General features: G+C 44.0%; 1 protein-coding gene across 4 annotated transcripts in view; it reads right to left on the reverse strand.

The window, feature by feature from the left end:
• The window catches only part of LOC140458343 (leucine-rich repeat-containing protein 49), a 275,785-nt gene that overhangs the window by 236,015 nt on the left and 13,708 nt on the right, over positions 1-26,062 (reverse strand). For all 4 annotated transcript variants that reach the window (XM_072552724.1, XM_072552725.1, XM_072552726.1 and 1 more), the window contains one exon: positions 21,864-21,935. In XM_072552724.1, the coding sequence (XP_072408825.1) occupies positions 21,864-21,935 (72 nt within the window). Of the gene's footprint in view, positions 1-21,863; positions 21,936-26,062 lie in introns of those variants that run through there.

The raw sequence follows: 26,062 nt of genomic DNA on the forward strand, positions 1-26,062 counted from the left end.
TGATCTCCACTGGAAAGCCCATCACACACCGTGGCCTGATTTCTGACCTCCTGGAAGTGGTCCTATTGCCTAAATCAATCGCTGTGTGTAAATGTGAAGCCCACACGACAAATAATGATTCTATTTCCCAAGGCAATGTGAGGGCAGACTGAGTAGCAAGAATGGCGGCCAGCAGCCGCCAAGTGATCAGACTGACATGTGTATGACAAAGATTTGTACCCCAACAGCAGACGTATGGGAGTTACAGTCACATGCCACACCGGAAGGAAAGCATGAGTGGACGAAAGCAGGATGCAGCGTGAGGGAAGAAGTATGGTGTGACCCCAATGGTAAACCCTGTCTACCACTATCATCATTATTTCCATTCTATGCCAAACTGACACACGGTAAGGACCATGTGTCAAAATGGGGGCTGTATGACAGTATTTCGGCACACTGGTACACTAAGGGATTTACTCATTACTCCCAGAAATATTGTGAAGGTTGTGCTATCTGTGCCACTAATCATGTGGGGAGGGGAATACAGATGAATCAGGCAGCACACCCCCAATCCCAAAAACCCTTTGAACATTTATAGATGGATTTTATTGAACTAACACCCAGTGAAAGGAAAAGGTATTGTCTGGTAATAGTTTAAATGTTTTCCAAATGGGTGGAAGCGTTACCCACGTCTAAACAGAATGCCAGTGCAGTAGCCAAAGCTTTGCTAACTGAGATAATTCTGAGATGGGGCATCCCTGAAAGACTTAGTAATGACAATGGGACACCATTTGTTAATAATGCCTCACAGCAGATCAGTGATTATTTGGGAATAAACATGAGACAACACTGTGCCTACCATCCAGCAAGTGGCGGGGCAATGGAAAGAGAAAATGTTACCCTAAAAAATAAATTGACAAAATGTTGTGAGGAACAAGGGGTGACATGGACAAAGGCACTTCTGATTGTGCTAGTGTATATGAGATCTATGAGGAGAAGAAGAGCTCATCTTAGCCCATTTAAGATTTTGTTTGGTAGGCCGCCCAACACAGGAATTGGCCCAAGACCTAAGGTAAATCAGATAACAGGCCACTGTGAGGATGTTACTGTATAAAACTCTCTCCACTTTTGTCTCAAATACAAAATCAAATGAAAGCAGCATTACCCCAACCAGCAGAAGGGAAGCTGCATGATCTTGAACCTGGAGACTGAAAGACTTCAGGAGGAAAGACTGGAAGGCAAAGAGGTGGCTGGGTCCGTTTCAAGTGCTCCTTACAACACAGACAGCTGTTACGATTGCCAAAAGTGCCAGGTGGATACACGCCAGCCATTCCAAGCGTGTAGCTGGGCCTGAGGAGACGTCGGACAACATCGCAACCAATTAAGTGCAAGTATTTATTAGAAGCCTCACATGAATATGGGGCTGCCCTAGCTCACACTGTTAGCAAGCACCCTGATAGGATTTTTCGTAAGGGAAGAGGCATTTGGGATGCATCCGCACACGGTAATTTTAACGGAGGGTGCTAAGGGGACCTTCATATGCAACCCATGGCCGTTTAGAAACCAGGACAACTATAAATGGGATAATAAATATTTGTGCAGGGATCATTTGGTGCTGGTGACTGGCACTTAGTAGTAGCAACCATGGCTACAGGAACACCTGACATGGAAAATAGATATTCTACGATCATGGTAGGAGGTGCCAGGGCACAGGTGATAATATCCAAGACTCAGAAGAGCGATGAGGGAGTCTGGTGGTGTAGAATAGATAGACCCTTCTCCGACATCTATAGGCAGGTGAATATAGTGGTACACTCACCCCCTCTGAGATGCAGTGCAGAAGGTTCTACAGAAGATAGTAGCACCAAGGCATGGCAAACAACCAAACCAGATCATGGACCTAACCCCAAGCAGGGCAGAGGGCATTAATGTCACGCACAAACCCGAAGGGAGTCAACCGGGGCACAAGAGCGAGTCTAACCCAGTGGTGGAATTGTCCCTGCAGGAGATAAATGGCGTAAATGCAACGCCAGTAGGTTAGGAGGTGCTTAGGGTCATTGCTAGATGTGAAGGGAACAGAGCATGTGCGTTGGCCCTAATACAACACCAGAGATTAGACGTTGGTTATCCTTGTTGGATATGTTTGCACACAGCCCAACGGTGGACTGCCGAACCAACCAGAGAGAGTCTGACAAGAAATGATAGCTGTCTGCTTCTGCGGGCGGCGACTATCCTGACCCTGATAGAGGGAGCAATTAGGGCAAATCTCACGCCACCACTCGAACTCAAGGCTGACTGCAGTTCCAAAGCTGACACACTCCCGACCACAGCCTTCCATATAGTGGAAGGCAGGGGAGAAATGTGTATTTGCACCAATCGGGGAAGACTCCACTTGGGGATCTCCCAGTGTACCACGACACCGTACTTGAACAATGACTCTTGCTCAGCAACTTATGTAAATGGTACGATCATAAACATTGCTTGTTCCTTTATTAATAATCAGACCATGATGGCGGGTATAATATCGGCCTGTGGAGAGAAAGGGTACCACCACCTTCCCCTAGGATTGAAGGGGTGCTGCTACCCTGCGATACTGTCCACTGGCACAACAGTGCTCGTCCCAAGGGCCAGTAACCGACGCACTCAAAGGGACATCCCACGGTATTGGAATGCGTATGCATTCGCAGACCCCAGGACTACATCAGCAGCGAATATTGGGTGGTCGACTCTACTAGGAGCAGGACCAACGGTGGCAATGAACAAGATTAATGGCCTCGCACATAGTATATTACTGTTAGCAAATGAGAAGGAGGAAGGCCTAGCACTCATTAACACTGAGCTAACAGCGGTTGGGGAAGCAGCGTTACAAAATCGGTTAGTGCTAGATATACTGATGGCCGAGAGAGAGGGCGTCTGCAAAATGTTAGGTACCTCATGCTGTTTCAATATTCCTGATGAGTCCCAAAATTCCACTAGTGTAATAAATCATATAAAGGCAGCAATACGACCACCTCACCCAGCAGATGACTCCTGGTTCCGATGGCTCAGCTCCCTTTGGGAAGGTTGGGGGTATTGGATCCCACACGTCCTACTCGTTGTAAGACTGGTCTTACTCATCGCGCTTTGTCTACCTGCCTACGCCGCTTGCTTATATGAGGATAGTAGGATACCAAACGGTAAAATTATCAGTGGCCCCACAGCAGGACGATCCGATTGCATGGATCCCACCGTACCATGACGTTGACGAGTGTAATGTGTAAACGTGGGATGTGTACAGGGCACACCAGAGCAAGTGACGATACCACCACAAAGCTGTGTTACAGGTAGGTGGTGTCTGAGAAAAGGCTTGGTGTTCCCTAAGCATTTTTTGATGTATAGCTACTCTTGCTCTGCATTTATTTTGTTGCTGGAGTTGTCCTTGTTGTCATAAAATGACAAAAAGGGGGAAAATGTAATGAAAAATTAACAAATTTAACATTTACTGTGAAATCTGAAAGAGAATGCTTTTCTAAATTTAATGATGTGCTGACTGCTGAGTTCTGCAGCTAGGAGACAGCTTGTATATAATATCTCTAAAAAATAATATCTCTACCACTTTGTCACACTCTAAGAATTTAATAATTTTAATGAGATCCACAACTCATTCTTTGAAATTCTAGGGAATACAGACCCAGCTTCCTTAATCTCTCCTGATAAGACTACCTCCATTAGAAAACAAAACCACAAAATAGGACCAGAAAATAATTGAGGGAAGAAATAAACTACGGGGACAAACTAGCAAGTAATATAAAAATAAACAGTGAAGCTTCTTTAAATATAAAAAAGGAAGAGAGGTCAAAGTGAACACAAGCCTCTTTACAGAACAAGACTGGAGAAATAATAATGGGGTTCAGGAAATGGCAGAGGACTTGAATAAACATCTTGCATCAATCTTCACAGGAGAGGACATTTATAACATTCCAAAAATACTAAATAATCCAAAGATGGATGAGGAGGTTGAGGGGTAGGTTAGTAAATTTGCCGATGACACAAAGGTTGGAGGTGTCATTGATAGTATCGAGGGCTATTACAGGCTGCATTGTGACATAGACAGGATGCAGAGCTGAGCTGAGAAATGGCAGATGGAGTTCAACCTGGATAAATGTGAAGTGATACATTTTGATTAGATTAGATTCCCTACAGTATGGAAACAGGCCCTTCAGCCCAACAAGTCTACACTGATCCTCCGAAGAGTAACCCGCCCAAACCCATTTACCTACTCTATATTTACCCCTGACTAATGCACCTACCACTATGGGCAATTTAGCATGACCAATTCACCTGGCCTGCACATCTTTGGGTTGTGGGAGGAAACCAGAGCACCTGGAGAAAACCCACACAGACCTGGGGAGAATGTGCAAACTCCACACAGACAGTCGCCCGATGTGGGAATCGAACCTGGGTCCCTGGCGCTGTGAAGCAGCAATGCTAACCACTGTGCTGCCCCTTTTGGAATGTTGAACTTGAATGCTGAATATAGGATTAAAGACAGGATTCTTGGCAGTGTGGAGGAACAGAGGGATTTTGGTGTTCATGTGCATAGATCCCTCAAAGTTCTCACCCAAGTGGATAGGGTTGTTAAGAAAGCTTTCATTTTGGCTTTCATTAACGGGATTCGAGTTTAAGAGCGTGAGAATTTGCTGCAGCTCTATAAGACCCTGGTGAGACCACACTTGGAATATTGTGCCCAGTTCTGGTCGCCCCTATTATAGGAAAGATATGGAGGCTTTGGAGAGGTTTACTAGGATGCTGCCTGGACTGGAGGGTTTGTCTTAAGAAGAGAGGTTGACTAAGCTCAGACTTTTCTCTCTGGACAGAAGGAGGAAGAGAGGTGATCTGATTGAGATATACAAGGTAATGAAAGGTATGAATAGAGTCAATAGCCAGAGATGTTTCTCCAGGGCAGGATTGACTGGCATGAGGGGTCATAGTTTTAAGATATTAGGAGGAAGGTAGAGAGGAGATGTCAGAGGTAGGTTCTTTACGCAGAGTTGTGAATGCATGGAATGCATTGCCAGTGCTGGTGGTGGAAGCAGAGTCATTAGGGACATTTAAGTGACTCTGGACATGTATGTGGACAGCAGTTAATTGAGGGGTGTGTAGGTTAGGTTATTTTATTTTAGATTAGGAACAATCCTTGGCACAACTTTGTGGGCCGAAGGGACTGTTCTGTGCTGTACTTTTCTATATTCTATGTTCTAAAGTGTGTAGGCTGCCCCAAAAGCCAGAAGGTGGATAGGCTGTTTTGAGTGCTGTCATCCCAGGAGGGGGTAATTGGGACTGGCTGTCCGAGAGGTGGCTGGAAGGTGTGTCAGGGCAGTCGACAGGCCAGATGGTACACAGTGACAGACAGAGCGGGAAGGCAGGTAGGCCGTCCTCATCACTGTCACCTCCGGGCAGGTAGCGGGACAGGCTGGCCTTGAGGTGGCTGGAAGACGCCAAAGGGCGGTTAGGGAAGTCGGAAGTTGGGTAGGCCGTCCTGATCAGTTTCGTCCTGGGGGTGGGGACTTTGGAGGGTGTAGGAAAACAAGAGGGGATGTCCTAGAGGTGGCTGGAAGGTATTAGGGCAGACCGAGAAGTGTGAGGGGTGTGGGGCGGGCTGCCTTTAAGTGTCTGGAAGGTGGGAAGGATGAGTGGTTTGCTAGGTTGCCAGGGGCACTATTTTATTGTTCAGTTTATCGAACTGTGTGATTATGTTTACTGTTTCCTTCTTGATTGGTGTAAGGTGGGTTTCAGGATTTGTCCTTGTTTCCCTGTGAACTGATTGTACGGTGGGGTTTGAGGGTCTGGCTTTGCTGCCCTTTTCCCCTGTAAATTGCTGTTTCTTCTATACAGCTGTTAATGTTAACTGTTTGTAATTTGTACTGTTCAATAAAATATAAACAGGAATATCATCTTGTTCACTCAGAGCCGGCTCTGAGGGAGCTGGATCAGTATCAAGGACTCTCCATTTGTATCGGGGACTGACTCTAAGCTGGCTGCCCACATCCAGTGTGTTGGTTTCTATTTTTTAGAGGGAAACCTGATTCCTAAACTGGCTATAAGACATGGCCAGCTTGTTAACTGGTATTCCTTTTTTGAGGACGAATTTCTAAATTGCCTGATTTACACAGTCAATGTGTTTCAGGTGTACTTCAGTTCTCATTAAGAAACTGTTGTTTCACTGGCTTGATAACTACTCATTTCTTTCTCTTTTGAGAAAAGGACAATGCTGATTTTGTGGCAAGGCTTAGCCCTTGAACTCTGGTTTTCTGCATGTTTTCTCTTTTTTTTGGGGTTTGGACAGAGCTCCTGTGAGAAAATGCACATTTTCACATGAACTGTTCCTGTGTGGATGGGCCTGGCCCTCTGTGGATTGACTCGGCCTCTGTGAAGGCTGAACCCTGTGTGTGCTAGGAGGTGAGCATTTTCTGCTTTCGGGAGTGGACCCTGTGAGTTAACTGCACCTTTACAATGTACTGTGTTCCTGTAAGTGGGCCTGGGTCTCCATGGATGGTCCAAGCCTCTATGGAGATTGAACACTGTGCTGGGAGCTGAGCATTTGGTGCCTTCGAGAGCCCCAGTGATATGGGTGTGGACTCTGCCTGGGTACTGGAAGCTGCATTGTGAGGAAATTGTGAATTATCTTACTGTATGTGGGTTTTGTAACTTGTTTTTGTGAGGTCCAGAGTGGACTACGCAGTATGTGGGGCAGCCAGGAACTGGAAGGTCCATGACTGGTGGGGGCTGGGAGGGGAATCTGTTAGCACACGGGGTGGCTGGGGGCCAGACAGCCAACATGCATGCCCCTCGAAAAGCTGGTCGGGGAAGGGCAGCCAGTTTGTGAACAGGCTGGGGGTCAATAACCAGCCTGGAGGAAAGCAGGCCAAGAAAGGCCTGTCAGTACGTGGAGCGGGGCTTTCATGTGAAGATAGCATCTTCACATGAAAGCCAGTGTAGGGCAGGTTGGTCAGTACGTGGGGAGGATGAGCTAGGTGGCTGAAGGCAGCTCATAGGGAGGCCAACCAGGGTAGGACCAGTCAATATTCAGGGAGGCTGGGAGCCAGACAGCCATGGCCAGTCCATAGGAATGCTGGCCAGGGGAAAGGGTCAGTAAGTACGGAGGACAGCCGGGTACTGGAAGGCTGATGGTCTGACTATAGGAAAGCAGGTCGGGGTGGTTTGGTTAGTATATGGGGTGACTGGGAGCCAGTGGCCAATATCTGTCCTGGGGGCGGGGGTGGTGTCAGTCAGTATGCAGGCAGCCAAAGACTGGAAGGCCGGCAACCAGCTCATAGGAAAGCAACCCAGGGCAGTCCAGTCAGAACACACAGCGACTGGGTGCTGGGTGGTCGATGAGCAGCCTCCAGGAAAGTGGCCTAGGGAGGATCAGTCAGTATGCAGGGTGGCCTGAGACCAGAAGGCCAACGACTGTCCTGCAGGAAGGCTAGCCAAGGACTCTTATTAGCACATGGTGTGGACCAGTGTCAGTTTGTTTTAGCTATGTTGGGTCTGTGTCTATGCACTGTTTCTCATTTGACTGGATAATCTTTGTCTGTCACTGTTACCTTTTGTAATGACTGAAAGTGGGATCTCAAGTTTGTCCTCATTTCCCTCAACACTGGTTGGATCGGTGGAGTTTGGTTTTGCTGCCCCTTTCCCAGAATATCTCTTTTTTTTGTGAACTGCTTTCTGTTTATTGTTAACTGTATTTTGTATTTTTTTTATTTTATTAATAAGAGTTTCAGACATCTTGTTCACTCTGACAGTTGGCTTAAAGGGAGCTGGATCAGTGTCGAGGACTGTGTATAAATAAAGGATGACTGGGTGACTGAATTCTGGCCTCTTTGAAGTTATTTCAACAAGCAGGACAGATAAAGGAAACCAGTAGAAGTAGTAGATTTCAAAAAGGCATTTGACCAGGTACCACACAGTCGTATATTAGGAAAGATAATTGATTGGTTAACTATTCCAATTGTCTACCTTCTATTAAAGAGGAGTTTTTAGAATGGCAATCATAGAGTCCCTATAGTGTAAATAGGCCATTTGGCCCAACAAGTCCACACCGACCCTCCGGTATCCCAACCAGACCCATTCCCCTACCCTATTACTCTATATTTACTCCTGACTAATGCACCAAACCTACACATTCCTGAACACTATGGGTAATTTAGCATGGCCAAATCACCTAACCTGCATATCTTTGGATTGCGAGAGGAAACTAGAGCACCCAGAGGAAACCCACGCAGACACGGGGAGAATGTGCAAACTCCACACAGTTACCCAAGGCAGGAATCAAAACTAGGTCCTTGGTGCTGAGAGACAGCAGTGCTAACCAGTGAGCCACCACGCTGGCATATTGTAGATGGCATACACTGCTGCTACTAAGCATCTATGTTAGAAGGAGTGGATGGTCGTGAATGTGGTGCCAATCAAGTGGGCTGCTTTGTCCTGGATGATATCAAGCTTCTTGAGTATTATTGGAGCTACACCCAAAGTGAGGAGTATTCCATCATACTTCTGACCTGTCTCTTGTCAGCAGTGAACAGATAGTGGGAGTCAGTAGGTGAGTAACTCACTGCAGGGTTCCTAGCCTCTGACTTGCTCTTGAAGCCACAGTACTTATATGGCCAGTCCAGTTCAATTTTTGATCAATGGTAACCCACAAGATGTTGAGAGTGGGAGGTTTAGCAACAGTGATACTACTGAGTGTCAAGGACTGGTGGTTAGATTGTCTCTTATTGGTGATAGTCATTGCCTAGAATTTGTGTGGCGCAAATCTTACTTGCTACTTGTCACTCCAAATCTGAATGTTGTCCAGATCATATTGCATTTGGACACTGACTGCTTCAGTATCTGAGGAATCGTGAATCGTGCAGAACATTGCGCAATCATCAGCAAACATCCCCATTTCTAACCTCATGATGGAGGGAAGGTCAATGATGAAACAGCTGAAAATGGTTGGGCCTAGGGCACTGCCCTGAGGAACTCCTGCAGAGATGTCCTGGAGCTGAGATGTCTGAGCTCTAACAACCACAGCGATAAAACAATACAGCGCAGAACAGGCCCTTGATGTTGTGCCGACCTGTGAACTATTCTCAGCTTGTCCCCCTACATTATCCCAAAATCATCCATGTGCTTATCCAAGGATTGTTTAAATCTCCCTAATATGGCTGAGTTGACCATCTTAGCAGGTTGGGCATTCCACACCCTTACCACTCTCTGCATAAAGAACTTGCCTCAGACATCTGTCTTAAGTCTATCACCCTTCAATTTGTAGTTATGCCCTCTCGTACAAGCTGACGTCATCATCCTAGAGAAAAGTCTTTCACTGTCTACTGTATCTAATCCTCTGATTATCTTGTATGTCTCTATCAAATCCCACCCCCTTAGCCCCCGCCTTTCCAATGAGAACAGACCCAAGTCTCTCAGCCTTTCCTCATAAGACCTTACCTCCAGACCAGGCAACATCCTGGTAAATCTCCTCTGCATCTTTTCCAATGCTTCCACGACCTTTCTGTAATGGGGCAACCAGAACTGTACACAATATTCCAAATATGGCTGCACCAGTGTTTTATATCGTTGCAGCATGATATTGTGGTTCTGGAACTCAATCCCTCTACCAGTGAAACCTAACACACTGTATTCCTTCTTAACAGCACTATCCACCTGGGTGGCAACTTTCAGGGATCTATGCACATGGACTCCAAGATCCCTCTACACATCCACACTACCACGAATGTTTCCATTGACCCAGTACTCTACCTTCCTGTTATTCTTCACAAAGTGCATCACCTCACATTTAGCTACACTGAACTCCATTTGCCACCTCTCAACCCAATTCTGCAGTTTATCCAAGTCGTCCTGCAACCTGTAACATTCTTCCACACTGTCCACCACTCCATCGACTTTAGTGTCGTTTGCAAATTTACTAATCCATCCACCTATGCCTGCATCTAAGTCATTTATAAAAATGACAAACAGCAGTGGTCTCAAAACACATCCTTGTGGCACACCACTACTAACTGGACTCTAGGCTGAATATTTTCCATCAACCACCACTCACTGCCGCCTTCCAGAAAGCCAGTTTCTAATCCACACTGCTAAATCACCCTCAATTCCATGCCTCTGCATTTTCTCCATCAGCCTACCGTGTGGAACCTTATCGAAGGCTTTACTGAAGTCCATGTATACCACATCAACTGCCCTACCCTCATCTACATGCTTAGTCACCTTCTCATAAAACTCAGAGGTTTGTGAGACATGACCTGCCCATGACGAAACCATGTTGACTATCTGAAATCAAATTGTTGCTTGCTAGATGATTATAAATCTTATCTCTCATAATCCTTTCCAAACCTTTCCTACAACAGAAGTAAGGCTTACTGGTCTATAATCACCTGGGTCACCTCTGCTGCCCTTCTTGAACAAGGGCACAACATTTGCAATCCACCAGTCCTCAGGAACTAAACCTGTAGACAATGACAACTCCTATATCAAAGCCAAAGGCTCTGCTATCTCCTCCCTAGCTTCCCAGAGAATCCTCGGATAAATCCCATCTGGCCCAGGGAACTTGTCTACTTTCACTCCTTCTAGAATTGATAACACCTGTGCCTAACTAACCTCAATCCTTTCTAGTCTAATGTCTCGCACCTCATTCTCCTCCTCTACAATATTCTCCTTTTCCTGAGTGAATACCGATGATAAGTATTCATTTAGCACCTCTCTGATCTCTACAGGATCCACATTTAACTTCCCACTTCTGTCTTTGACTGGCCCTATTCCTACCCTAATCATCCTTTTATTCCTCACATACCTATAGAAAGCTTTAGGGTTTTCCTTTATTCTATTTGCTAAAGACTGCTTGTGACCTCTCTTTGCTCTTTTTAACTCTCTCTCTTTAAATCCTTCTTAGCTGATCTGTAACACTCCATCGCCTCATCCGTACCATCTTGCCTCATCAACACAAGCCTCTTTCTTCTTCTTAATAAGTGGTCTGTTGTAAACCATGGTTCCCTTACCTTATCACTTCCTCCCTTCCTTTGTGTCAGGTATGACTCCAACTAGCACTGCGATTTCCCCCGATTCCCACTGATACTTGTTTCACGAACACTTACTTATGCCACAATCAGGCAAATGTGACCTTGCTATCAAGTGCAGTTATGCATACCTCACCTCTGGTATTCAGCTCCTTTATCCTTGTTTGAAGCAAGGTTGTAATCTAATGGAATGCCAAACAAACAGTTCTAGGCCTACAATCATTTATAATTTCTATTAGTATATTTCACTTCAGTCAAAGTTATTATCACCAAATTTGCAGATGACACAAAAATTGACGGGAAGGCCATTGCTGAAGATGACACAGAGTTTGTTAGTTTTTTTTGTATACGTAGTTACTAGTATGTTAGTTGTGGTGGTTTTAGTTTATATTTTTTCGAGGCTTCGTGAGTCTCTTTTTTGTTTATGCTCAGCAATTGATAAGTTGAATTCTTCCTTTTTTTGGAGTTCAAATGTTGTTAAGAGTCATGGCTGATTGTGTCCTCAAATGGTGTACCTGGAACATTTAAAGGGGGCCATTTGCCAGTTAAGAGGGGGAAAAAGGTACTTTCTAGTCTTAGAAAGGAAAGGGTGGACATTGCCCTTTTGCAGGAGACTTTAATTGCCTTATGGATCCCATGGTGGATAGAATGCCTAGAGGCCCCTCAACACTTTCTTTACAATCTAGGCAACTAGTGGACTTGTGTGAAATTGGAATTGGTGGATGTCTGGAGGTGTTTCCACCCCATGGTGGTACACTTTTTTCTAATCTACACAACTGTCATACTAGGATTCATCTTTACCTAACCCCTGTGTTATCCTTGCATTCAGTAACATCTTGTGCAATTGGAAATATTACTATTTCTGACCACGCTGCAGTATATTTAGAGATTGAGGTTGATGGCAATGTTACAGGCTCTCGGCACTGGCGAATGGATCCCTTATTCTTAATGACAGTAAGTTCATTAAAGAAATATTCAATGAACTTCAGGTATTTTTAACCCGCAATTTGTATACAGCTAGTAACCCATCTAATCTTTGGGAGATGCAAAGGCTTATGCCAGGGGATAATTATTTTTTAATCTGCCAGTCAGAAATGACAGAAGGGGCAGCAGCAACGCCTGCTTGAAACGCGGTTAATGAAAGCCAAGAAGGCATATTTTGATCGGCCATCAGTGGCTAAGCTGCAGCGGGTTACAGCTCTTCAGTCCATCTTGAAGTCCATGCTCACACAGACAGCAAGGAAGGAACTTTTTTTTCCGAAACAAAGATTGTTTGAGCATGGTGACAAGCCGGGCAGGTATGCAGCACATCTTGCCAGAAGAAAGAATGCCCCCCAATCCATTACCTCAATTAGGGACGGGACTGTGATGATTACTTGCGACTTTTAAAAGGTCAATGCTGCATTTCACAAATTTTATTTTGAACTATACCAGTCCTAACATTGTGAGGATGGATGGGCTAAGATGGAGTCCTTCTTTAAGAATCTGGATCTTCCAGATGTTGCCTCCAGGTGTCGTTCCTTCATGCCCATTTAACAGTGCAAGATGTACAGGAGGCTGTGAAGCAGATGCAGAGTGGGAAGGCGCCTGGCCCTGATGGTCTTCCTAACTAGTTTTACAAAGAACTTATAAATATATTGTCACGGCCAATATTAGATATGTATAATCGCTCATATAGCCACAATCACCTCCTGCTATCCTTGAGAGGCTAATATTTCTCTTATCCTTAAAGGGAAGACCTCAGAGGAATGGGCCCTTTAAAGGCCCATCTCACTTTTAAATTCTGATTTTAAAATCTCGTCCAAGATTCTTGCATTAAGATTGGAAACTATGCTGCCTTCTTCCTGTTTGGCCATTTTTTCTTTTAGTGCCGTTTTTTTGCGGTGTGTGGTCCTGTTCTGTCCTATGGTGACGGCCTGTTCTATGGTGCGGGTCCATTCCTGATTGGTGGTTTTTGAAATTAATGAACGAAGTTGCATCATGACACTATTCAAAAGGGCCACAACACACTGCTGCACACAAGAACTACAAAAAGAGGAAGAGGAACACCTATACAAAGTATTCGCCAAAAACAGATACCCGCGCAATTTCATCAACAGATGCCTAAGGGAGAGACAACGGAACCAGGACATGCCGCAACCCAAAGGACTAGCCACACTACCATACATCAGGAGCATTTCTGAACTGACAGCCAGACTACTGCGACCACTAGGACTCATAACAGCACACAAACCAACAGCCACTCTCAGACAACAACTCACCAGAACAAAGGACCCAATACCCAACATGAGCAAAACTAATGTAGTGTACAAAATCCCATGCAAGGACTGCACAAAACACTACATCGGACAAACAGGAAGACAGTTAACGATCCGTATACACTAACACCAACTAGCCACGAAACGACACAACCAGCTATCCTTAGTAGCCACACACACAGACGACAAGCAACATGATTTCGACAGGGACAACACTACTACTATAGGACAAGCCAAACAGAACAGCCAGGGAATTCCTAGAGGCATGGCACTCATCCACAGATTATCAACAAACACATCGACCTGGACCCAATATACCGGCCACTCGAGCGGACAGCTCGAACTGACAACCGGAAGCGGCAGAGACAGGCCACTATAAATGCCGGAGGAAACAGCACAGAAGCGCTTCACAGGAGGCTCCCAAGCACCTGAGGATGTCACCTAGACAGGGGACGAAACGTTTGCAAGACAAATTCCCATCTCGGCGAACAGAACCACAACAATAAGATTAATTTCTCAAAATTAGAGGTCTTAGACGAATATCTGATATGGAGGGGTGAATCACGGTTCCCCTTTAAATGGTCACGCGGGGGTTTCTTTATTTAGGCATCTTTGTTACTCCTGTCTTTGATCAGTTGTTTAAGGCCAATTTTGTCCATTTGCTTGACAGGATTAAGCAAGATCTTCAGCAATGGGAGGCGCTTCCAATGTCCTGGCTAGGCAGAGTAGCTCTTATTAAAATGAATGCTCTTTCCCTGTTTGCTTTACCTAGTACGAATGCTCCCCTTAATTTTTCCTAGGCAAACATTCTGGAGAGTTCATGGTTGATTTTAGTTCCTTTTTATCTGGTGCTGTAGGCAGCTTCTTGTTAAGCTGGCTAAACTGCAGTTGCCCCATGGGTTGGGTGGAGTGGACCTCCTGGATTTTAAAAGATATCAACTAAGTTCCCTTTTATCTTTTGTTAGTGACTGGCCTTGGGAGGATCTGGCGTCAATATGGCTTAATATTGAGGCCTCCCTAGAAAAGTAACCCCTCATTAGCCTGTTGTTCTAAGATAAACTGAAGACAATTACAGAATATTGTCAAAGCGTGGAGGGCAATGCGGCAGAGTGAGGGTAACGTATCCAAAATGTCTTTTCTTACCCCGATAGTTGGTATGCCGGGTTTTCAGCCAGGGATGATTGACCCCGAGTTTAAGCTTTGGGCAGCTTGGGGAATCTCCTGTTTTGGTGATTTATTTGAAGGTGAAATAATCTCCTTTGACCAAATAATTCGTAAGTACGGTTTAGCTAGCAGAAAGCTTTTTCGGAGATCCAAGATGGCAGTGACTCAGCAAGTCGGAGTCTATAGTGCTCCTCCCAAGACCTAGGCAAAGTGGGCCACCCTCCCCCACCACACTCACCAAGTCAACTAAAAATAGTTTTTATTTAATGTAATTAGTGGTTTAGTACTAAATTTATACAGTTCAGTCTCCTGTAAAAATGACTAGGGGGAAAAGAGCCTGCAGTTCTCAGCAGGCAGCAGCCCCTCCCCAACTGCAACAGAGGCGTCCGCAGCCACCCTAGGAGACTTACCTACGGTGGCGAGCCTCGCGGAAATAATTTCCAAACTCGACACGAAGATCGATGCTTTCATAGAGTCCGAAAATCAGTGGAATTCATTCTCGGCCGCGCTACAAAAGCACGGCTGGGACATTGAAGAAATTGTATGCCGGGGCGGAGCTAAAGGCCGCGACCTCTGAGGCCATCGCAGAATCAGCCGTGGATCGGGTCCGGACTCTCGAGCAGCAAGTCTAGACCTTTAGAGAACCACACTGACGACCTTGAGAATCGAGGTTATTGAATCTGAAGGCTGGCTCAGGCCAGGTAGGGGTAGAATGGGCCTACCGGGTCACAATACGTGGGCCCAGCTCGAACCAGCGCCCCCGCCCGGTCCTGTTCCGGTTGCAGAGCTATAAGGTGAGGCAGAGGCTTTTGGAAGTCTCCAGAAATCTTGGGAAAGATCCACAAGCCATGACACTCAAAGGATCCAAGATTGTTATTTCAGGACTTTTCCCCAGCTTTGGTTCGAAGAGGAAGGTGTTTTGATGAAGCAAAGAAGTGTTTAAGGGATTTACACATTCAATACTCTTTGCACTACCCAGCTACACTACGCTTTAGCCATGAAGGGTCCTGTTTAAGTTCAGATCACCGGAGAAGACCAAGGAACTTTTGGACTCTTAGACAAACTGTAAGAGTTAATTGTTCTTTTGCCCTAGCCCCACTTCGGTCTACACCCCCTTTTTTGTTTTCCTTTCATTATCTTACTGTTTAATATTATCTCTGGGGGGTGGGAAGAAAGACTTATTTATTCATCCTTTACTTGGCGATTTCCTTTCCCCCTTTTGTGTGTGTGTAGGCCAGGGGGGTCTAGTTAATATAGATGGGGGGGGGGGGTGACTACCTTATCTTATTTTATCTTTGTCCTTGGGAGCGGGGTTGTTTTCCCCTGTTATATTGTATTAATATATTTAATTATTAGTCATATATGTTCATATATGGTATTAACATTACCAGATATATCCAGGTGTTGGGGGGGGGGGAGAAATAGGGGATAGGGTACTCACTGTTAGTTCTAGTTCAGTAGTATACTTGAATTTTCTTTATCCTAACGTGGGGTGCCTGGGTCAAGGGTGGATCACTGGTTGGGAGAGGTTATGATGGGTTTTTTTTGGAAAGGAAGTGATGCCCCCTGGGAATAAGGGGGAAGATCTCCATTTAAATACGTTTTATACTTTTTAGAAACTTTTTTTTATTATATTGATCTGAATGTACTAAAGGAGCTTTTATTTTTGTGAATTTTATATGCTCTATATGCTCGGGCTGTTTTGGATAAATACAGGTTTTGTTGTGATCTGATGTTAGCACGTTCCGAGCATGTATATCACTGCTCAATTTATGTGTTATCCGTTGGATTTTTTTTTCCTCTTGAACAATGTCAGAATGTTAATGATACACTCTAGTTAGTTGTAAGTTAGATGAGTAGTTAGTTGAGTTTTGTCTTTTTTTCTCTTGGTATTTCTGTTTTCTTGTTTGTTAGATTTTGGTTATCATTTAAGATTTAACTGAATATCAATGTTTATACTTGGGTCTTTTTTTTAAGTTTTTTCTTTTGTAAACTTGTGGAAAAATAAAGAAAGCTTTTTCAGTGTTTTTTTCAGGTCAGGGATTTTATTCGAAAAGGGACCATGTTTTTGACCCAGTCCTACAGATCTGTCATGGAGAAGAGGATGTTTCATGCTCAAAGTACTCTCCCGATTAGTACGCTTTATCATATGTTCGGGTGCAATCTTTCAGAAGACATTGAGCGGTTTTGTGGGGCTGGGTGAGAGAGCTAGGGATTGAGATCTCTATGGAGACATGGGAGGACATCTGTAAAAATGCAAGAAAGATTTCGACCTGTAATAGGGCAATGCAGCTAAAGATTCTGCAACAGGCCCATTTGGCCCCAAACCATCTCTCAAAATTTAAGGTGGGGGCATCTTCATTAATGTCCTAAGTATAAAATAAGTATCAGTACTCTCACTCATTATCTGTGGTGTTGCTGCAGGCTCTGTACATACTGGAGTTCTGTGGCAGGAGAAATAGAGAGGACCTTGGGGAATGAAGTTAAGAGGGACCCAACTCTCTGCTCCTTGGCCTACCCAATTTACCTGTAGACGCTCACGGGGGAAAAAAAACTTTTTTAATATTCTCACTTTTTCTTGAGGAAAACTATTTTGATGTGTTGGGTCTCTGAAAACCCCCAGGGTTTGCTGGGTTGGTGTAGACTAATCATGGAATATATTCCTTTTGGACTTTCTTACAAATATGGTACACCATGAAACTGAAGATTTTTAAAAGATATGGCAGCCCTTTTTGGACTATCTGGACATATATTTATCTGGATTAGTGGTGCTGGAAGAACACAGCAGTTCAGGCAGCATCCAACGAGCAGCGAAATCAATGTTTCGGGCAAAAGCCCTTCATCAGGAATAAAGGCAGTGAGCCTGCAGCATGGAGAGATAAGCTAGAGGAGCTGTCAACTTAACTAGGGCTTTTGTATAGCCATTACGATCTGATTCAGTAAACTTGATGCTCTTGAAGGAAGAATGTCGAATAAGTTCTTGTGTAATACTCAATGCTCTTGGGCGGGAGCTAATGTTTCATTGTGCTGAGCTTCTTTTTATTTATCTATTTCCTTTGATTTGTTTGTCTTGCACATGAGTATAGTTGTGTTTACATTAGTGTTTCTTGTTTTTTATATTAGAGAGCGAGCAGTGTTTTTTGTTGGTTTATTGTTGTAAATTTATTAAAAATCTTTTTATTTGAATGAAAATAGCAAGTAAAATAAATATGCCCCCCCATCCAAATTTATGTAAATGATTGTGAACAGATATGGACCTAGCACTGATCCTTGCAATGCCTCAATAATAAGTCTCCATGAAGAATGACCTGTATTCCTGCTCTTTGCTTTCTGTCTGTTAATCAATCCTCAATACAAGCATATTCCCCTGCAATCTCAGGCACTCTTAATTTCATTTACTAATCTCCCCAAAAAACTTCTAGAAATTCAAATACACCAAATCCATTGATTCTATGCTACAAACAACATCCTCAAAAAAAACTCCAAGTTTGTCAAATGTGATTTCCCTTTCATACATCAATATTGATACTGCCTAATTTTGCCATTTTTTTTACTAAATGTTCTGTTATCACATCATCCTTTATAACAGATTGTCACTTACACTAATACTGACATCAAATTAATAAGTCCGAATGCCCCCACTCCCCTTCCTCCTTTCTTAAATAGTGAGGTTTTGGTTGCCAACTTCCAGTCAGCAAGAACCTTTCCAGAATCTGTAGAATTATGAAAGATAAACATCAATGCGTCCACCATCTCCACTGTTACTTCCTTCAATACTCTGGGCTGAAGTTCATATGGAATTTGAGGAGTAGTGGCAGCCTGGATATTAGTTTTGCTAAATGAATGAACCTGAGACTGAAGTATTTAATAGGATTCCTCAGGAACTGGACTTGGCCAACTGCTTAACTTAGCCGAGATTAATGACCTAAACCTACCTGCACTGGCCACAATGTCAAATTCTGCGGCTGACAAAACCTGGAATTGTTGTGAAATGTGAGGAAAGCATAGATGTAAAGAGGAAACATGATGGCAAAATGGGAAGACACCTCACAAGGAGGAGGAGTTAACTATTTTCACACTTCCCAGAATTGCTAAGTCCCCTGGGCCGCATGGGATTTAGAGCTGAAAATGTGTTGTTGGAAAAGCGCAACAGGTCAGGCAGCATCCAAGGAGGAGGAGAATCGACGTTTCGGGCAATTGTCCTGCTCCTTGGATGCTGCCTGACCTACGCTTTTCCAGCAACACATTTTCAGCTCTGATCTCTAGCATCTGCAGTCCTCACTTTCTCCTCCCCGGATGGGATTTATCCGAGGATTCTCTGGGAAGCCAAGGAGGAGATTGCAGATCCTTTGGCTTTGATCTTTGTCATCATTGTCTACAGGAATAGTACCAGAAGACTGGAGGATAGCAATGTTGTCCCCTTGTTCAAGAAGGGAAGTAGAGACAACCATAGTAATTATAGACCAGTGAGACTGACTTCTGCTGTGGGTAAAGTGTTGGAAAAGGTTAGAGAGAGGATTTATAATCATCTATAAAGGAATATATTGATTGGGGATAGTCAACACAGTCTTGTGAAGGGTAGGTCGTGCCTCACAACCTTTATTGAGTTCTTTTGAGATGGTGGCCAAACAGGTGGATGAGGGTAAAGCGGTTGATATGGTACATATGGATTTCAGTAAGGCGTCTGATAAGATTCCCCGTGGTAGGCTATTGTACAAAATACGGAGGTATGGGATTGAGGGTGACTTAGCAGTTTGGATCAGAAATTGGCTAGCTGAAAGATGACAGAAGGTGGTGGTTGATGGGAAATGTTCATCCTGGAGTTCAGTTACTAGTGTTGTACCGCAAGCATCTGTTTTGGTGCCACTGCTGTTTGTCATTTTTATAAATGACCTAGAGGAGTACATAGAAGGATGGATTAGTAAATTTGCAGATGACGCTAAGTGGAGTTGTGGATAGTACTGAAGGATGTTGAAGGTTACAGAGGGACATAGGTAAGTTGCAGAGCTGGGCTGAGAGGTCGCAAATGGAGATTAATGTGGAAAAGTGTGAGGTGATTCACTTTGGAAGGTGCAAGGATAAAGAGTACTGGGCTAATAGTAAGATTCTTGGTAGTGTGGATGAGCAGAGAGATCTGTGTGCATGCACATAGATGCCTGAAAGTTGCCACCCAAGTTGATAGGGTTGTTAAGAAGGCATATGGTGTGTTAGCTTTCATTGGTAGAGGGATTGAGTTTCAGAGCCACGAGGTCATGCTGCAGCTGTACAAAACCTTGTGCAGCCACACTTGGAATATTGCATACAGTTCTGGTCACTGCATTATAGGAAGGATTTGGAAACTCTGGAAAGGGTTCAGAGGAGATTTACAAGGATGTTTCCTGGTATGGACAGAAGATCTTATGAGGAAAGGCTGAGGGACTTCAGGCTGTTTTTGTTAGAGTGAAAAAGGTTGAGAGGTGACTTAATGCAGACATACAAGACCATCAAATCAGAGGGCTAGATAGGGAGGGCATTGAGAGCCTTTTTCCTTGGATGGTCGTGGCTAGCATGAGAGAGCATTGCTTTAAATTGAGGGGTGGTAGATATAGGACAGATGTTAGAGGTAGTTTCTTTACTCAGTAGTAGGAGTGTGGAACACCATGCCTGAAACAATAGTAGAGTTGCCAACTTTAAGGGCATTTAAATGGTCATTGGATAAACATATGGATGAAAATGGAATAGGGTAGGATTGGTTCCACAGGTTGACGCAACAGCAAGGGCCAAAAGGCCTGTACTGCACTATTAAGTTCAATGTTGAAAATAAATTTATCACCGAACTCTGAAAAGATGCATTTTGGGAAGGAGAATGAAAGGGCCAACATAAAATAAAGGAGACCATTCTAAAGGGACTACAAATGCAAAGGGATATGGGAGTAATTGGCAAAAATTGTTGAAGGTGGTTAAGAATTCAGTTAATAAGACTGGCAGGATAGTAGAAATTACATCACAGCAATGTTATGGTATTGAAGGGGATCATTCAACCCATCAAATCCTAATCCTATCATTGCCTACATAAGTTGTGGAAGTAGAGATAGTCAGTCAGTTACTGGTGATTGCCATTCATTACATAAGAAGATTTTTCATCAAGCCCCTTAGATTTAAGTTTTTGAACCTTGAGAAATACGTGTCCCCTAGTTCTTGCACAATCAGTAAATGAGAACAACTTTTCTCAATTTTACCAAAACTATTCATTCTTGTTTAAGCCCCTATAAAGCCTTCCCTCAATCTCCTTTGCAATCTCTAGCCCCAGTTTTGCTGACTTAATCTTTCAACCTTGATCACTCTCATCAGCTGTTAGATTCCCGTTATTCTAGGTATGCTTTTTGTTTCTTCTACTATGAAGATGAACATAAACAAGTGGCAAAGATGTTGAACAAGTATTTTATCTCCCAATATAATTTCTCCTTTCTCAGTCTCGAAGACATGTGTTTAAGTTTTTACTCCCATCCTCTATCCATTCTGGTAGATGATCTCACAATCTGGAGATTGTGTGTTTCTATTTATGGTCAATTTATTTTCACACATTTTCACAATTTATTTTTTGGTCATCTTTCCACGGCATCTAAATCCCAGCCTCAGGCTTCTTGTTCGGATTGTCTTACCCTCTTATCTACTCCTGCTGCTGTTTGTTTTGCTCTAAGTAGAGGTACAGCTGGGTCTGCAATGCAGCGCTTTGATATGACAGAAGGAATGCTGATAAGAACTGCAGATTTTGTTGTATCCAATATAATCAAGCATTGATATAACATGGATTGAACTGAATTCATTGAAGGCTAATGCTCATGATGTGAGGAATTTCAGGAGAAGGATCAGCAAGATCATCCTTTCACACTTCTAATCAAAGATGGCCATGACCTGGAACTCTGTCTTTAAGGGTGTTGGAAACGGAAAATACCAGTGATTTCTAAAGGATAGGCACTTGAATTGCAGAATTGCTACAGTGCAGAAGGAAACTGTTCAGTCCAGTGTGTCTGTGCCAGCTCTCCAAAGGTGCAATTCTCTTGCCTGCTCAGTCCACGTGTTCTTTCTTTGCACCGGCACCTCCCCTGCACCGCCCCCCACCCCAGAAATGGCAGGATTGCAAAATTTTGACCTGCGCTCATTCAGATCTGTCGAGCTAGCATGCTACTTTTCGTCCGGACACCGTGCAAGCTGGTATAACTTTGGAATTTTTCAATCGTCAGTGCGGAAATCACAACAACCTGTCTAAGTGCAATTGAAATCCAGGTCACCCAAACAAAAGGAATATATATTTAAACAGATATTGATCCAATTATATGGGTGAATTAACAATATCAAAAAGCTCAAGGTTCTTTAACATAATTCCTGTAACCCATCAGTCACCCATTGACAAACATCTATTTACCTGCTGCTTCTGGGATAATCTGTCCCCGACTGTTGAAGCTTGCACGGTTAACTGAAGACTGCAAGTATTTATCTGCAAGCAAAACAATGACATTACAGTAATGTAATTATGAAGGGCAATGTAACCAGAGTTTAATTATCATCGTAAATACGGTGAACAGTTACACTTTAATGCGCAAGTACTGGCAAATTAAACAAAATTTTGCCAAGGCTCATCAAAGAGAATCCTTGTGGTACTGTTGTAACATATATACAAGATCACATTGCCACACTACTAAAACATTTTTAAAAACTGAATGCTTTGCATCTCCTTTTTGTTTCCCCAAAGCTCCTAATAAACACTGTCTTTACAGAAGCTAGTACCCTCAATAATTTACCTAAGTATCAATTTTTCTTGTAGGAGAAAGTGAGGACTGCTGACGCTGGAGTACCAGAGTTGAAAAATGTGGTGCTGGAAAGATACAGCAGGCCAGGCAGCATCCAAGGAGTAGGAGAATTGACGTTTCGGGCATAAGCCCTTCAGAAATAAGGCTGGTGTGCCAAGCAGGCTGAGATAAAAGGAGGGAAGTTGGGGGAGGGGTGCTGGGAATACGATAGGTGGAAGGAGGTGAGGGCGGAGAGGTTGGGACAAAGATTGCAGGTCAAGAGGGCGGTGCTGAATCTGAGGGTTGGGACTGAGATAAGGTGGGGGGAGGGGAAATGAGGAAGCTGGAGAAATCTACATTCATCCCGTGTTGTTGGAGGGTTCCTAGGCAGAAGATGAGGTGCTCTTCCTTCAGGCGTCTGTGGCCATGGTCTGGCGATGGAGGAGGCCAAGGACCTGCATGTCATTGGCAGAGTGGGAGGGGGAGCTAAAGTGTTCACCTACGGGGCGGTTGGGTTGGTTGGTGCGGGTGTCCCAGAGGTGTTCCCTGAAACGTTCCGCAAGTAGGGGGCCTGTCTCCCCAATGTAGAGAAGACCACATCGGGTGCAGCGGATACAGTAAATGATGTGTGTGGAGGTGCAGGTGAATTTGCAACGGATATAGAAGGATCTACTGGGACCTTGGAGGGAGGTGAGGGGGGTGGTGTGGGCGCAAGTTTTGCACTTGCAGTTTTCATGATTTTTGCTTCCCTGGCCCCCAACGCCTTATCTTCACAATGGACATCCAGTCCCTATACACTTCCCTCCCCATCACGAAGGACTCAAAGCCCTCCGCTTCTTCCTTTCCCGCCGTACCAACCAGTACCCTTCCAGTGACAACCTCCTTCGACTGACTGAACTGGTCCTCACTCTGAACAGGTCCTCACTCTGAACAACTTCTCTTTCTAATTCTCCCACTTCCTCCAAACCAAAGGAGTAGCCAAGGGCACCCGCATGGGCCCCAGCTATGCCTGCCTCTTCGTCGAATATGTGGAACAGTCCATCTTCCGCAGCTACACTGGCACCACCCCCCACCTTTTCCTCTGCTACATCGATGACTGTATTGACACTAATTCATGCTCCCACGAGGAGGTTGAACAGTTCATCCACTTTACTAACACCTTCCACCCCGACCTCTAATTCACCTGGACCGCCTCAGACTCCTCCCTCCCCTTCCTAGACACCTCCATTTCTATCTCAGGCGACCGAATCAACACAGACATTTACTATAAACCGACCGACTCCTGCAGGTACCTAGATTACACCTCCTCCCACCCTGCCCCCTGTAAAAACACCATCCCATATTCCCAATTCCTTCACCGCATCTGCTCCCAAGAGGACCAATTCCACTACCGAACAACTTAAATGGCCTCCTTCTTCAAAGACCGCAATTTCCCCTCTGACATGGTCGATGCTCCCCACCACATCTTCTCCACTTCCCACAACTCCGCCCTCTAACCCCACCCCTCCAATCGCCACCAGGACAGAACTCCACTGGTCCTCACCTTCCACCCCACCAACCTTCGGATACATTGTATCATCCTCCGTCATTTCTGCCACCTCCAGACAGACCCCACCCACCAGGATTATATTTCCCTCTCCATCCCTATCAGCATTCAGGAGACACCACTCCCTCCGCGACTCCCTTGTCAGGTCCACACCCCCCACCAACCCAACCTCCACTCCTGGCACCTTCCCCTGCAACCGCAAGAAATGCAAACCTTGTGCCCACACCTCCCTCCAAGGCCCCAATGGATCCTTGAGCACCCTTCCAAATAAAATTAGGAATGAGAAAGTGTCCAAAAAGTCAAGACTGGGATCCAAAAGGAGCAGCAAATACAAACAGTGAATCAAACATTGTCACTTTGCCAATGGTCAACTGGTTTAAAAAAAAACTGCTTTCAATAATTTCACATAATGGGAAAAACTTGCATGTATATATTCACATTATCTTATTCTCTTGCGGTCATTGTAATTTCGGAAACATTGCAATGAGTCTGCACACAAAGTCCCATGGATAGCAACATGGTAAAAGATTAAAACATTTGTTTTTAGAACATTGGTTGTTTTGTGTCAAGTAGACAGAAAACTGTGTGCCCTTCCTCAGTTTCTAAATTATGGAGAACATCAATGAAGAAGTTCCCAGTGCCATTCTAAATTTGAAAATGTGAATGTGTCCCTTTTGGCAGAAAGAAAGCATATAATCTAAATGGCGAAAAATTTCAGAGCTCTGAGTTTCAAAGGGATATCCTCGTGCGTGAATCACAACGATATTATATCTGCACAGTAATTAGGAAAGCTAATAAAATAATATTGTTTATTGCAAGAGGAAATTAATGCAAAAGGTTATGTTTCACAGTTATATGTGAGACCATATCAGGAGTATTGTAGATGATTTTGATTTCATTTATGGAAGGACATAAACGCATCAGTGGAAATTCAGAAAAGGTTGGCTTGTGAAGAAGGTTTGGACAGGCTTGGCTGGTACCCACTGGAGCTCAGTGGAGTAAGAGTTTATTTGACTGAAACATAAAATCCTGAGAAATCTTGACTAGGTAGATGCAAATAGGATGCTTCCTCTGATGAAGAATCTAGAACGAGGGTAAAAAATAGGGGAAGATTGAACAGCAAAAGAAAGCTTATGATAGTCACAAAAAAACTCAAAACTGCAGCTAGCCTAGAGGTGTATAGAAAGTACATGGATCAAGTTTTTTAAAAAGTGCATCAAAGAGAGGGTAGGAAAAAAATTGCAAGCAACATAAAGGAAAACCCAAAGATTTACTACCAATACATAAAAAGCAAAAGGACAGTAAAGGAAACAGTGGGACCTATCAAAGATGAAGAAGGGTACTTGGGTAATATGCAGAGGATATAGGAAGAATTTTAAAAGAATTTTTCAACTTCATATTCACAAAGGAAAGGGACAATGTGGACACAGTAATCCAAAAAACATAGTGTGAAATATTGGACAAAATGATCATAACCATACAGGAAGTGTTGGAGGAATTGAAATCCTTGAAAGTGTTTGTTGCCACAGCTAGATGGATTATTTCTTAAGATTTGGCAGATGGTCAGGCAGGAAATAACAAATGGTCTGAGGATTATTTTCCAATCTTCACTAGATAAAAGGTGAGGTGTCAGAGGACTGGAGGAATGCAGTGGTTCTGTTGTTTAAAAAGGGTACTAAGAAAATGCCAAACAATTATACGCCCGATAGTCTTCATTCAGTGGTGGATAAATTGTTAGAATTAATCCTGTCAAACCGGCTAACTTCTCACTTGGAAAGGCGAATCAGGGATAGTCAGCACGCCTTTGTTAAGAGAGGGCCATGCCTTAAAAATTTGGATGAATTCTTTGAGGGTCTGACAAGGACGATTGATGAGGATAATGCAGTGAATGTTGTCTACATGGGTTTTAAATCAACTAAGCAAAAGTGAGGACTGCAGATGCTGGAAACCAGAGTTAACCCTAACCCTAAAAATTTATCAATTTAGATAAATGCAAGGTGCTGCATTTTCGGAGCAAATCTTAGCAAGACCTCTACACTTAATGGTAAGGTCCTAAGGAGTGTTGCTGAACAAAGACCTTGAAGTGCAGGTTCATAGCTCCTTGAAAGTGGAGTCACAGGTAGATAGGATAGTGAAGGCGGCGTTTGGTATGCTTTCCTTTATTGGTCAGAGTATTAAGTACAGGAGTTGGAAGGTCATGTTGCAGCTGTACAGGACATTGTTAGGCCACTGTTGGAATATTGTTTGCAATTCTGGTCTCCTTCCTATTGGAAAGATGTTGTGAAACTT

Source organism: Chiloscyllium punctatum, chromosome 33 (genome assembly GCF_047496795.1).
Source record: "Chiloscyllium punctatum isolate Juve2018m chromosome 33, sChiPun1.3, whole genome shotgun sequence".
Classification (NCBI taxonomy): Eukaryota; Metazoa; Chordata; class Chondrichthyes; order Orectolobiformes; family Hemiscylliidae; genus Chiloscyllium; species Chiloscyllium punctatum.